The sequence below is a fragment of the Gasterosteus aculeatus genome, chromosome 6, assembly GCF_964276395.1.
Source record: "Gasterosteus aculeatus chromosome 6, fGasAcu3.hap1.1, whole genome shotgun sequence".
NCBI lineage: Eukaryota > Metazoa > Chordata > Actinopteri > Perciformes > Gasterosteidae > Gasterosteus > Gasterosteus aculeatus.
The window spans coordinates 14,719,675-14,732,668 of NC_135693.1; the positions used below are offsets into that span (position 1 = coordinate 14,719,675).

Below are 12,994 nucleotides of genomic sequence, written 5' to 3' on the forward strand. Positions count from 1 at the left end.
CAGCTTCCTCTGGATAATTGTGAATAGCATCTGTTTTATGTTCTGCATAAGGACAATGCTTCAATAGGAAAACACACAAATTCAAATTCAAGTCAGATAGTCTCAATGGTGTCATTGGGACAAATCCTAACAATGACACTATTGTGTTTTATTAGTCTGTGTGCGATGGGTTCTGTTGTGAAAATAACTAAAGGTTTCCCCATGAATATAAACATTTAAACCGAACATATCGATTCCCAGAGTAACTCAAAATGGCTCAATCGGCTGCTCGAGCCCTGACGTTTGAATCCTCGCCGAAAGACAAGTCACTCTGCTGCATAACAAGATGTGCATCAATCTCCGAAGAACGATGTGTTGCCTCTTATTGTTGTGCTGAACATGATGGAACCGTTCCCAGTCAAAGCTGAAGATGTATTATTGTGTGAATTTTCTTCTTCCATCCATTAATGCTGGCCGGTGAAATCGGGCCAAAATAAATAATAGGAGAGAAAATATAAAGTCCCCTCATACATGAATTCAGATGTTGGTTGTTCTCGTTCTCGCACATTTTTCTTTGTCCCACCAAAGACAGAATGTATACTGCAATAGGAAGTTTGATTTTTATTGAGTATTGGAGCTCAAAGGGACGAACGACGCGCGCGACCTCACGGGCTCCGTCGTCAAAAGCCAGCCGCTCGGCACTCGAGGGGTTTAAGTCAGCAAACGGCTCTGATTAAATGTACGTGGGCGACATACTGCACATTGCTGGCTGACTCGTTCCTCATTTCACAAATCAAGATAAGAAACGGATTTCTTCCACGCTTCCGTGAAAGCGAAGGTGCTCAAATTCTCTCAACGCGCACAGAGTTGCCGTGGGTGTTGAGCAGGTGCATTGGTATTTGCATGCGGAGGAAAAAGCCTAATGGGTTTGTCCTTTGAACTGAAATTTACATGCGCAGGAACCTGACTGGAGGATCAACTCACTCAGGCCTGCTCAAGACTCCCAGAGGGGATTTCTGCAAGAGTCGGACCAAAGAGTCCATTTAGTGTGCAGCTTCACGTCGTATCACGCTGTGGTTTCAGTGGTGTATCATCTTGTTTTCATTAGTCACTGCGCGGTGATGTTGATACTCCCTGACAACGGACATACATTGCTATGTCTCACAGGGGGAAGCGGTGACCAGGAATTCACACTCCGACAAAGCGCACCAAGAAAACCTCTTGTGAAAAACGGTGAACTTTCGGCCTTCAGAGCAGCGGCGGAATCCGCCGAGGATCGTTTCGCTCTTTGGGGTGTCCGAGTATTCAGTTTCAAAATGAGAGGTAGTCTAATAATTTTTCAGAGCGTACATGGTTCTGCTGACCCCGTTCTGATCCGCTCTGTGATCCCCGAAGCGCCGGTTCTGTATCGATTACGAGCGGCCTGCACCTTCACGTGAAGATGTTGATGTCGGGGAGGAACCAACTGAACAACTCCCCCCTTTCTCCGAGCCTGATGATCAGACTGAATTTCAATTTCTTACTTGTCCCAAGCTAATCCAGACGAGCGATAACAGACGAGACAATAAGTAATTGGACCAGAGGTCCCTGAATGAATCCGATTTCTTCCTCCCTGTGCTTTGTCGTTGTGCGTCGCGTCACTCTCAGGTGTGGAGCACGTGGACGACTCCGTTGTAGGTTGCTCCCGGAATACAACCCGACCCGGTGAGGACGGCCGCATGGCGCTTCGTTTTGCGGTCGCCACGTCACGTTGTTTTTAGGGAATTCGAACCAAGCTTGATATCATCTGAAATAATTAAGTTATCTTGCAACATCGTTCCCCTTTGTGTTTCCCATCACTGTGAGAAGCTTTAATGGTGGAAATTCCCTGATTCCACACTTAAAATATGTCCTGATACATTTTTCAAACAGCTGTCTGACCACAGAGGACTATGATTGGGTAGAAATCATCAAACTTTAACAACCTGATCAGTTTACTTTATCTGGCTTAGTGGTTTAACAGAGGTCAAATACTCTGAAATGAATCAAACCACAACAAACCGAGTGTTCCCGGAGGTCTCTGGGGTCTCTGGGGTGTCTGGGGGATTTGGGGTCCTGGAACCAGTTTCCCTGTATCTTTTTGCTGTTAGAGATTGCTCAATGGCACTTTGAGATCAAACTACCAACCTCGCCCCCCCCCCCGGTCCAGATGGAGCTCAGGGTGAATCTCCTGTGTTTGTTCTCACGGCAGCTCCCTCAAAGCGCCTCGCCAGGTCGCCGTCACAGACACAGAGCGCCGAACTCCCAGGCTCTCATTTTGGATTTCAAACACTCGGACATTCTTCAACCGATGACTGCGATTTTTGAAAAGGAACGTAGCGTCTCTGAATCAAACACCCCTTTCGGTTTTCTCATATCATCTTTTAAAACTTTTCGATAGCATGTCAGCTGGTCTGGTATCACTTCAGCCTCTGATAACAACGTGTTCTATTCTGAGAATATTGGGAAGGGTTGACTTTGGAGGGAGCTACATGTGTGTGTGTGTGAGTGTGTGTGTGTGTGTGTGTGTGTGTCTATCCGGGCTCCCCGTAGTCCTTGTATTGGTCTTCTGAGTGGGTGGTCTGTTCCAGGAGAAGAGCACTCGAAACACTACACCTACATACACACACACACACACACACACACACACACACACACACACACACACACACACACACACACACAAAGGGAAACTGGGAATCACACCAACACAGCGCAGCAGAGGGTGGAGCAGGCAGGAGCCTTCTTCCAGATGTGTGACATTAATTCAGTTGATCCAAAACATGAACCGGTAGCTCCCACTCACTCATAACCGCTGTGTGTGTGTGTGTGTGTGTTTGTGGGAAAGTCTTAACTTTTTAACATTGTCACACAACACACCTGCAAGTCGATGTCTTCTGTTTAATTTGTCCAATATGGAGACAGAGGGCATCGAGAAAAGAAACAAAAGAGACGAGAGAATAAAAATGAGCTCAAGCTGGAGGAAAAGATGGAGCAGAGGGGACGAGAGACGAGGTGTGTATATAACGAAAAAAAGGTGGGTGAGGAGCGGAGCAGGTTATGAGAACACTCTCCACTCTGACCCGTGAAGCTGCGCCCATGGACTTTCATAGAATACTTTCCACCAGAATGAGTGGGTGGGGTGGAGGGGGGGGGGGGGGGGGGCACAGAAAGACAAAGAGAGAGACAAGAGAGAGAGAATGAAATTAAATCAGGAGGAGCGGAGGAGGAGAGCGAGGGGAGATGTAGGAGGACGGAAGTGGTTGATTGGGTCCCTCTAGAGATTCTTTTGTTTGGATTGTTCTGCAACTCACTTCTTGCAGCCCCCCCCCCCCCTCTCCTCCCACACCGCCCCCATTTTTTTGGACATCTGAGGTGGATTACAACAGAGAACCCGGGTCACATTTATGACTCAAATCAAGAACATATGGGGTGTGTGTGTGTGTGTGTGTGTGTGCACTTGTCTCCATGTCCATTTCGATGCTGTGGGATTCCCCTCCGGTCCCCGAGCGGTGGTCAAATTTATTTTCTTGTCCGTTGCCTCTTGCTGGGACATCAAAGCGCTGTTGTTTGCTGACCAGCGGGCCTGCTGCAGGTTACTCGCAGGTCTCGAACCAGAGCGCTTCTCTCTCCTCCACATCTTCTCTTCTCATCTACTTTTCGGTAAAATAAAACTGAGCTTTCGAGTCTGTCGGAAATCCCAAATCCAATTAGCGCTTGCACAGAAAACCATGTGTTTTTTTTAAAGTATTATTAAAGTGTGGTTATGTCTCATTTAGGCATTTGGCGAAGCTGGTTTTTAAATGGACCACAAACACCACACGCTGTACTCGCACAGCACGGCTTACTCTTAAAATAAAAACGGCTTTAACACGAACCTCATGGAGAAAAAAAAAAATGAAACTACCACATATTTTGGTTGCTGCCACACATAAGCCCTGAAATGAAGGTGAAAGATGAAACCATTAACTTCAGCACAAGAGCGCATCTGTAAAAGTGTCAGTTGACTTTATTGGGATCGGTTTCACTCAGTTGAAGAGAAAACAACTTTTGTCTTTGGAACGTTTAACTAGGAAGAAAGAACAAATCTACAAAATAAGTTGGAAGGACAGTATATAAAAACAATGGCATCAAGAAAACATAACCAAAAAGGAAAAAAAGGCTCAAATATTTTTTGGATGCAGAGCATTTTTATCGTTTTGCCCTTTTGTTTACAAAACAATAACAAAAGAGAGGGTGTGGGTGGCAGGGAAGGGGGTATTTACAGTGCATATATTTACATTAAGGCATTTTTGCTGGGGAGAACGGCGGCTGTTCTAACAACCCCCACTTCTACACAATCAAATAAATAGTCAGATTTACCATGATACATTACAGTGATATATTATCTTTATGCTACCTGCAGTGAAGGAACAAATACAGTTATATGTGCAGGCCAAACCAAACCATCAAAATGGACATTCAAATATATGTATATCAAAAAGGACAATGTGGAATTTTTCTCAAGTGTGTCCTGAAACATTCTTCTCATGCGGAGCTTTTGATTGATGCGACTGTTCCTCATGTCTAATATCATTGTGACGAGATCCGTTGGCGATGTTGTGCAGAATCTTAGTTAAACTAAACTCAAATTATTACTTTGCAAAGTCAGTCTTGACTCTTTAGTAAATTGAACACCCTCATTGTGCTTTCACAAACACACACAACAGCTCAACATCAACACAGTCGTGTTTCCACGCAACTGCCAAGCAAATTTTTTGCTTTTTTGAAATGTTGCAAAACAGATATGCAAATGAGGCGCGTTTCTGTCAACTGGTCTGGAGAGAATAAACAGCAGTAGTTGTGTACTCGCTTTGGCTGTAATCCGCCAGTTAACAGAGTAAAAGAAGTACAACTTGCTATTTAGCCTCTACAAAAGAAAAAAAAAACTATTATTCGTTGAATTATTGGTTAAATATCCAATAACAAGATATAAGACAAATCTGCTGTCAAATAACATTTTAGTCAAATCTTTGACAATGCATACCTTTTTAAATGATTAAATACTACTTTTATGGATTACAGACTTATGACACCTTCGAATCCTCGTCAAATGTCAAACAAGGATCTTGAGGAACACTTGCAGCAACAAATAACTTGCAATGCCCATGTGGGAATGTTCTTTTAAGAAAGACTTGGAAAAATGTGACCTTATCCTTTCATAAAATATACGTCCATGTTTGACTGACTGATTGAGCCCCATTGTAAGTTAGTTGTGTCACAGAGTGAAAGCCCCCACAGAGAGTCCCACAAAATGAATAATCACAATGAATGATGGGTAAACCTTGTCATTTAAAACAAGAAATCGAAATAAAAATTTCAATAGATTAGGAAATAAAAAACAGCACCATGTGTGTTTTAAAAAAAGGACTAAATTGATCACAGCTCTGCTACCACTGAACAAAACCACGTGAATCATAGAAGGAGGCACTTAATAAGGTTTTTGTGAGGAAGATGCTGCTTTGGTTAAAACATTTTGAACACAATAAACATAAAAAAAATCTGGATGAGATGGATGTAAAGTAATCGAAGCATTATAATTGAAACACGGTCAATTCTGTTTAAACTGAAGGAATTCTGCGCCTCTACTGGTTCTATTACACTTCACAGGGTGGAAATCCATCCAAAGCCATCATGAATCATTCACCACCTAATTGCTGCTCTCCAGCAGCCGTCCACCTTCCTTTGTTCCTCAGACGTCCTCTCGCTAAAAACTCAAATCTCTTCCACTCAAACCCTCCCTCCTTTTTTTTTCTTTTCCTGCGCTATCTTCCCTCTCTCCAGAGTATAAATGCCTTCAATTTTTAATATCTGAACAGCGAGGACTTGTGTGGCGTTCCCAGGCAGTCCAGTAGTGATAATAACGATCGTTCCAGTGGTGAGTGAGACGAGAACGGGAAGCTCAGACTTACAACAATTCTAGTGCAAACCAAAGGATTTGGTTAAAAAAAAACCTGGATATTCCAGTTATATGAACAAACCAAGGAGTTAAACAAAGATTTGGCTTGACTAGTTTTGCAAACAAAAGCTTCTCCTTTATAAGAAAAATATACTAAAACAAAGCCAGTTCTATGTTAGAGGGACTTACGGGTTTGCAGTTTTTTTTTTTTTGCAGAGTCCAATTGCACTGGAGACACATTTTTTAAGCTACTGTTTTCCTTTTTGTTTTAACATTTTCTCCCTTCTATTCATCCAAAAGAAAATGTATATCAAGTATAAATGCAGATTAGGGGGGCCGGGACTTCATCTGCCCATTATCTTTCTACGACTTTCTACAACCTCAGATTTGTCCCACTTTGGGTTAAGAGCAACACGCGCGTCGGGCCGTTTCAGCCCCGGATAGCAGCACCAGGAGCGGCTGTGGCGTCATCGGGCAGCTTGTATCATCGCTGCTGTGGGACATGGAGTGAGTGCTTTGTGTGTGCGTGCTGCTAGTTCTGGTGTCTCTTCATGTGCAGGGCGAGGTGGTCGGATCGGGAGAAGGAGCGCGAGCAGACGGCGCACTGGAAGGGTTTGGCGCCCGTGTGCTTCCGGAAGTGACGCGTCAGCTCGTCCGAACGAGCGAAACGCCAGTCGCAGCTGTCCCACGTGCACCTGTACGGCTTCTCGCCTGCGGGACGAGAGAGAGAGAGAGAGAGAGTGGGGATTTAGTGAGGCCGAGCGTGTCATTGATCATTATTGACGCAGACGTTGCAATGAGTGACATGAGTCATACTGGGTGGGTGGAGGTACCGGCAAAACAGGCTCTACAGAAAATTCAGTTTTCAAAAAAAAAAAACATATACAGTCATGTAACTGTCAGATCATCCGGCAACGCGGCGCGAGTTTCCCACGGCCGGCTCGCCTGTCGCGCCGACATTTCTCCGTGCCGGGGAGTATCGCCGGCCTCTCTGAAGCTCCGTCATTCTGATGGTGTGCAGCCGCGGCTCCGGAGGCACTTTGTGAACAACTTGTGTGACCGGTTTCTTTTAAGCCCCCCCCCCTCTCCCCCCCGCGTGCACACGCTCAGCGGCCCCGTTGGTGAGCGCAGAGGATTCGTGGTGTCAACCCATGCAGATCATCGGTCCAGGTTCCGAGATATTCTTCCGTCACATTTGCGCCGCCGCCCAAAAAATAACAAAGGCAAATGGAATTTTACTGTGACACTAAAACAATTAGACAACAAGAGCAGATTACACCTCCAAGACAAGTCTTGACAACGCATTTTCTTTATGTGTTTAGCTTGCTGGGATTTCTGGATTTTTATGAAATATGGCCAGGGACGTTATTCTTGCTCGGCCAAATCGGCCCACTTTTAATCCTTGTTTCTTTAGGTGCGTTTTGAAAGAATAGGTGAGACAAGCTCCTACTGAAGTCAACACGTTTTTCATTTCGTTGATCAAAGAGCACCTTACGATGGAGCCACAGCTCTTTACAAGCAAATTATATTGGACTCAAATGGAAATATCTGCTTTTGGATATTTCTTCCTCCGTTTGTCTATTAACTTATTTGATTAAAAACACGTCGGGGTATGTGTCTGCTATTGGTAATTCTGGGGCAAATACCAAATAAGAATTCAACAACTGTGTCATTCCAGAAACATGCTCCATAACTCCAGATAGTCCACGTCTCCATTTAAAAAAGAAAAGGAGAAAAAAAAAAACAGTGGAAAGCTCTTTGCAGCATGGATATGATTCAATTCACCTCTATGACAAGGAAGCAGAAGCGATTGTCTAAAGGATGCGTCTCAGAACCTGGACAAACTAAAACTGCCTGCTGCTGGATACATTACAGAAAACACGTGCCTTCTCCTCATCGGTCTGAAGCAACCCTTTAAACAAGCACAGCAAGCAACGCAGCGTCGCTACAACAACAACAACAACATCTGTAAGCGCCTGTCACGAAATGAACCACAATGTGGTTACAACAACACAACCTGAAACTGAGCACAAGTCACAACGAGACACAACGAAAAGGAAGGAAAATAGAGCGAAGGGAACTGGGAGTGATGTTCAGATTTTACGCTAGCGAAAACACACACGCACTCCTGCACACACAGACACACAAACAATCAGGGTAATGGATGTTGATGGAGATTAGAGTGGGAACTCCCACAGGCACCCGAATGCATTAGGCATCATCTCATACGGATTACTGACAGGTGTGTGTGTGGTGTGTGTGTGTGTGTGTGTGTGTGTGTGTGTGTGTGTGTGTGTGTGTGTGTGTGTGTGTGTGCATTCAAGCAGCTGAATAAGAAGTACAACGAGTAACAGACAAAGATAGAAATGGGGGGGTGAAGATGGGAGCTTGGCACACGGCAGAAAAGACGATGACTATGAATGAGAGCGAGGGTGAGAAAGTGGCTGCTGCATCCCGCTCAGCGTTTCCCCCACCATTATAACACCCCCCCATATATATATATATATAAATATAAATATGTTTAATTAGAATAAGTCTGTCTACTACCCCCCCTCCCCTGAAGTTGTAAACCTAGGGGGAAACACTGCCTCTTCATGCGTCCTCGCCTCGCGGTCTACAATATCCGCGATAACCACAAACAGCCTGCAGCATGAATGACGCCGCATCTAATTGGCGTGTCATGTTCCCAAAAGTGAAATGCGAGGCACGCAACCATGTTCTGTACGAACAGTTCCCATTGGTAAAGGGAACGGACGAGTTTGCCGTGCGTGCAGATGAGTGAGGAATGCGTAGATATCAACAGAAGCTTTGTTTTGTTAGCTGCAGAGAGGCGGGGGCCAACACCTAAGCGCTTGTTTGTTGCCTTTGCTCATCGAAAACTAAATAGCTCAGATCGAAATGTGAAAAAGAGGGACACCGATTAAGAGGACGACTAAACTAAAGAAGGAGGAGAACGGACACCGAGGTGCAAACGACGATTAGAAGCGGAGCGATTGGGGAGATATTTTTGTATCTGCACACACACACACACGATTTATTTATTTATAGTGGCGAAGCGTATTGGAGCTTTTAAAGCATCCGAACACTTAAGAGAAACGCCAGCGTCCGTCCAGTGCTGACCACGTAGTCCGAGAGTCGTCCCCTGGCAGAAGTGTGTCACTTCCACCTGCTTTGATGGAATAGTATATTGGGCAGAGGATGGGAATGGGGTAGGATACATTTACACGCACATGCCAGGAACACAACACTCTGCCCAGCAACACGGTGCCAGTGCAGATACCAAAATACCAGCCATGTGGGCAGCGGCTTCTTTTTTTAAATTTTTTAAAATTATTTTTAAAATTATTGACGAGTCCCAATTTTAAAAAGCTCCATTGATTGGAGGAACGTCTTACCCGTGTGAGTCCTGAGGTGGGCTTTCAGGTGGGACGACTTGGTGTAGACTTTCTTGCAGCCTGAGGACAGAGATGGACACAAACAGAAGGCTCAATCCCGGCGCGAATCGTTCACCTGTCACTCGTGCATTTGACCAACAGAGCTCGGCCGCGGTGTGAAAGGCCAACTGATGGGGCAACAGAAGTTGTTTGCAATGAGATACAGTGAACTTGTGTTTCCGTTGAAGGCTTTCGGTCGTATTTGGGGGGGGGGGGGGGGGGTTTAAACTGGTCAAGATCACGCTCATTAAGACCACACCTGTAGTTCGACGCCAAAGTCGCGACTCCTTAAGCTCAACACCATGAAACCGCCTACACATTACGTTGCACACTAACAAGTTTGAGAGACACGCCGCGGGTTTATTCGGGCGATGGGAGCCCGTTTATTGCAAAGATTAAACAGCGAGCAGCCGCGTGACTAACATACTCGTCCGTGTGTGGATGCCATGGAATAGAAGTCAGGCATGCGCTGACACGCTGCGGGAGGCTTTGCTTAAACCCATTTTTTACGCTGCCACGGGCTTCTTGACATTACCTGCCTTACAAGTAGCTGCATATTGGACAAATGCCATCTGAGCTCAAACTGTATGCAAACTATGCGTTGGGAGGAGAAATGGTGAATACTTTGAAGACACAACAATGAGTGAGAGCGCACGGCGGGGAATGCTCGAGTGCTTTAAGGTGAGATGATAGATGCAAATTAGTTTTTGTTTTTTAAACCAGTTGACAGTTTGACAGGCGCTGATAGATGTTGTCCCCGAGGCTGGACAACTTTTTGTGTCTCAGGCTGGGAAAGTCATTCAGGCATCTTAAAGTAAAGCTGCTTTTATGAAATTCACCTGACCGCAGCACGGCACACAAAAACCTGTGTGGCAGACCTCACCTGGGTAATCACAGTGGTGGATCCGTCGCTTCTCCAAGTCCGGGTTGTTCCTCCGGTTGTAGCGGGCGGGCGCGGTGGTCTGGGCCGGGCTCGGGGCGGCGGTGGCTGCCGCGGGCGCGACTTGGCCCGGGGCCGGCGTGGGACCTGCGGCGCGGGGCGGAGCCAAGCTGCCTGGTCCCGGGCCCGGGCCGGGGCCGGGTCCGAGTCCGGGGGTGCCGCCCGACAGCTTGGAGGCGATGGTGGCCGCGTATGAGGGCGGAGGCGACATGGTGTGGAGCAGCTCCTTCTGCCGGTCGGGGCTGCCCGGCTCCGAGCTCGGCGGGGACGGGGGCAGGTAGGGCACCTGCTGCTGGAGGAAATGGGGGTGTGCCTGAGCACGGGGTTGCGTGTACGCTCTGCCGCCCAGGCTGCTGTAGGCGGCGGGCTTGGCGGTCCGCTCTTGCTGAGAAGCCACCGGCAAATTATGGAAAGGCGCGTGGATTGTGGGAGTGGAAGTGTGTTGCATCTGCTGCTGCTGATGGTGATGATGATGGTGATGATGATGGTGATGCTGCTGCTGCTGCTGCTGAGCATCCATACCATCGCCGCGGTGATGGTCCAAGCCACAGTTCAGCAGCTGAAACAGCGAGCCGCTGTTGTCGTGGTGGTGGAGGGCGTGCTGCTCGAACTGCGACGACATCTCCTGCTTGATGAACACCTCCGGCACCGAGTCGTCGCAGCGGCTGCCCCCTGACTGGTTGAAAGCGCTGGTAAAGTCCGGCAACCCCGTTAACGTCATGTTTATGGCGGAGGTCTCCATGGCGATGTTGCCGGGCCCGTGCCCAGACGTGCCGCAGCTGCTGGCAGACGTGGTGCTGGGGCAGTGCAGCTGTACGTTGGGGGAGAAACACGGGGAGGCGGGCTCTGTTTTGATTTGGGTGAGGCCGGTGTGGTTCTGGTGCTGAGGGGGCCGCGCCTGCTGACACAAGCCCATCCTCAGGTAGGCAGCGTCGGGGAGGTAAAGATTCATGTTGAGGGTGTAAGGGGCCCCGGTGTGATCGCCTGTGAAGAATTGATCCATTGCAGACGCGCTGCCTCTCTGGGACTTCTGCTGGCTGTCTGCGTGAGGTGGAAGGGGGAGGGACTGGGGGGAGAGATACCTGTCCATCTCACACTTCACCTGTTGGCGAAAGGACAAACACACACAAAAAGTCTGGTTTAGAAACCAGTTCATTGAAATGCATCCAGTCGGACTTGAAACACCGTAAAACTATTCCGAGGCGTCTTTTTTGAGGAGACAAAGGGTTTGATCGTCACCGCTGAAACATGTATCAAGTAGTCATCAATAGCCAGTTGCCACATTCCCCCTCTGGCTGCAAGGCTGAACTCAAAAACCCGCCGCGAGGCCGCCAGCAGAGGATCAAACCCATTTTAAAAAGCTGATCTAATACTACTCATGCAACTCCATTTGCACACCGATAACGCGCCAATTACAACAACAAAAAAACAAAGGAGCAGCTCGCTCCAACGGAGTATTACAGATTATTTCCACGCTCACTCGTGTGCTTTGTGCTCTCACTCCTGTGAATAATAAAACAAGTTGAAGAAGCCGTGCAGCAGAGGATGAACCGACAGCATGAAGGGGGGGGGGGGGGGGGGGACGGGGGAAACACCCATGCCTCCCTGCCCGCTGCAGCAGCAGCAGCAGCAGCAGTCTGTGGATGGGCTGCTATTTGGAGGCTCCTGATCCTACCAGCTGTTATATTGCAGCTCTCTCCCTCTTCTCTTCTCTGCTGTGCACAGAGTTTCCAGCTAACTGGGGGACCGAGTCGCCGGGAGCCTTTCTGTCCGAAGGCTGGTGTCAGTTGTTGTCAGCGTGGTATGATGGTGACGGGAGGAGGAGGAGGAGGGGGGGGTGCGCGCAACAACTGGTGGCCAACTGGCTGGCACAGAAAACATGCGGTGAATGCCTTCGCGGGCGGAGCCGCCGGGCTTCGCGTCCGGCTGATCGCAGCCTATCACTCGCTTATCAGCGCAATTCATGCAAAAAAACAAAAACAAAAAAAAACAGCGATAACATCGCGCAGCGAGGCCTGCTGGGGATTCGGACAACAACAACAACAAAAATTCAGGGTCTACAACCTTTCCGCCACGCCCATTCAAAGAAATGCATCACTGATGCCTTTTTTTTTTGTTACCTGCGTGTAGTCAATTGGTCCGGACTTGTCCGTGTCCGTGATCTTGCAGTCAAAGCCGAACAACACCGAGTCCTCCAGGGGGAAAACGGCGGGCAGGCTCGCCTTGTGCAGCGGGTAGAAGGCATCCTCCTGCCCGCCGACGCCGCCGCTCATCGCCAGTGTCGCGGCCATGGAGCTCCGACGCAGATGGACGCTCGTGCCGTTGCGCGAAAGGGAGGATGCTGCTGCCCGCGTGCCGGAGTGAAAAGAGTGCGGGGAGGGGCGGCGGGGAGTTGGGGGGGAGGGGGGTGTTCTGGGGGGAGGAGGGGGGCCGCCGGACGAGGTGTAGCGTGCGCGGTGGAGGTTGTCGATGCGCGTCTGTCAAGCTACCGTCTCCTTCCACTTGTTTCATCCCTCCACCGCGGCCCACCGTTTTCTATCTGCGCCGCGAGGGGCGGAGCGGCGCGGGGTAAACAGCGCTCACGCACCGCCCCTCCAGGACCTTTAATGAGGGAGGCTTTGATCGCTCCGCCGGCCACCGCCCTGCGCTCCATCCCAGCGCGCCCACAGCGGCGAGGTGCGCGCG

General features: G+C 48.5%; 1 protein-coding gene across 1 annotated transcript; it reads right to left on the reverse strand.

Annotated features, from left to right (window-relative positions):
• Positions 1–3,984: 3,984 nt before the first annotated feature.
• Positions 3,985–12,904, reverse strand: klf5a (Kruppel like factor 5a). Its single transcript, XM_078104693.1, has 4 exons — positions 12,430–12,904; positions 10,253–11,411; positions 9,331–9,390; positions 3,985–6,646 (listed from the first exon to the last, which is right to left on the reverse strand). The coding sequence occupies exons 1-4, from the start codon at positions 12,598–12,600 to the stop codon at positions 6,468–6,470; spliced, it is 1,569 nt and encodes a 522-aa protein (XP_077960819.1). The 5' UTR covers positions 12,601–12,904; the 3' UTR covers positions 3,985–6,467.
• Positions 12,905–12,994: the final 90 nt, after the last annotated feature.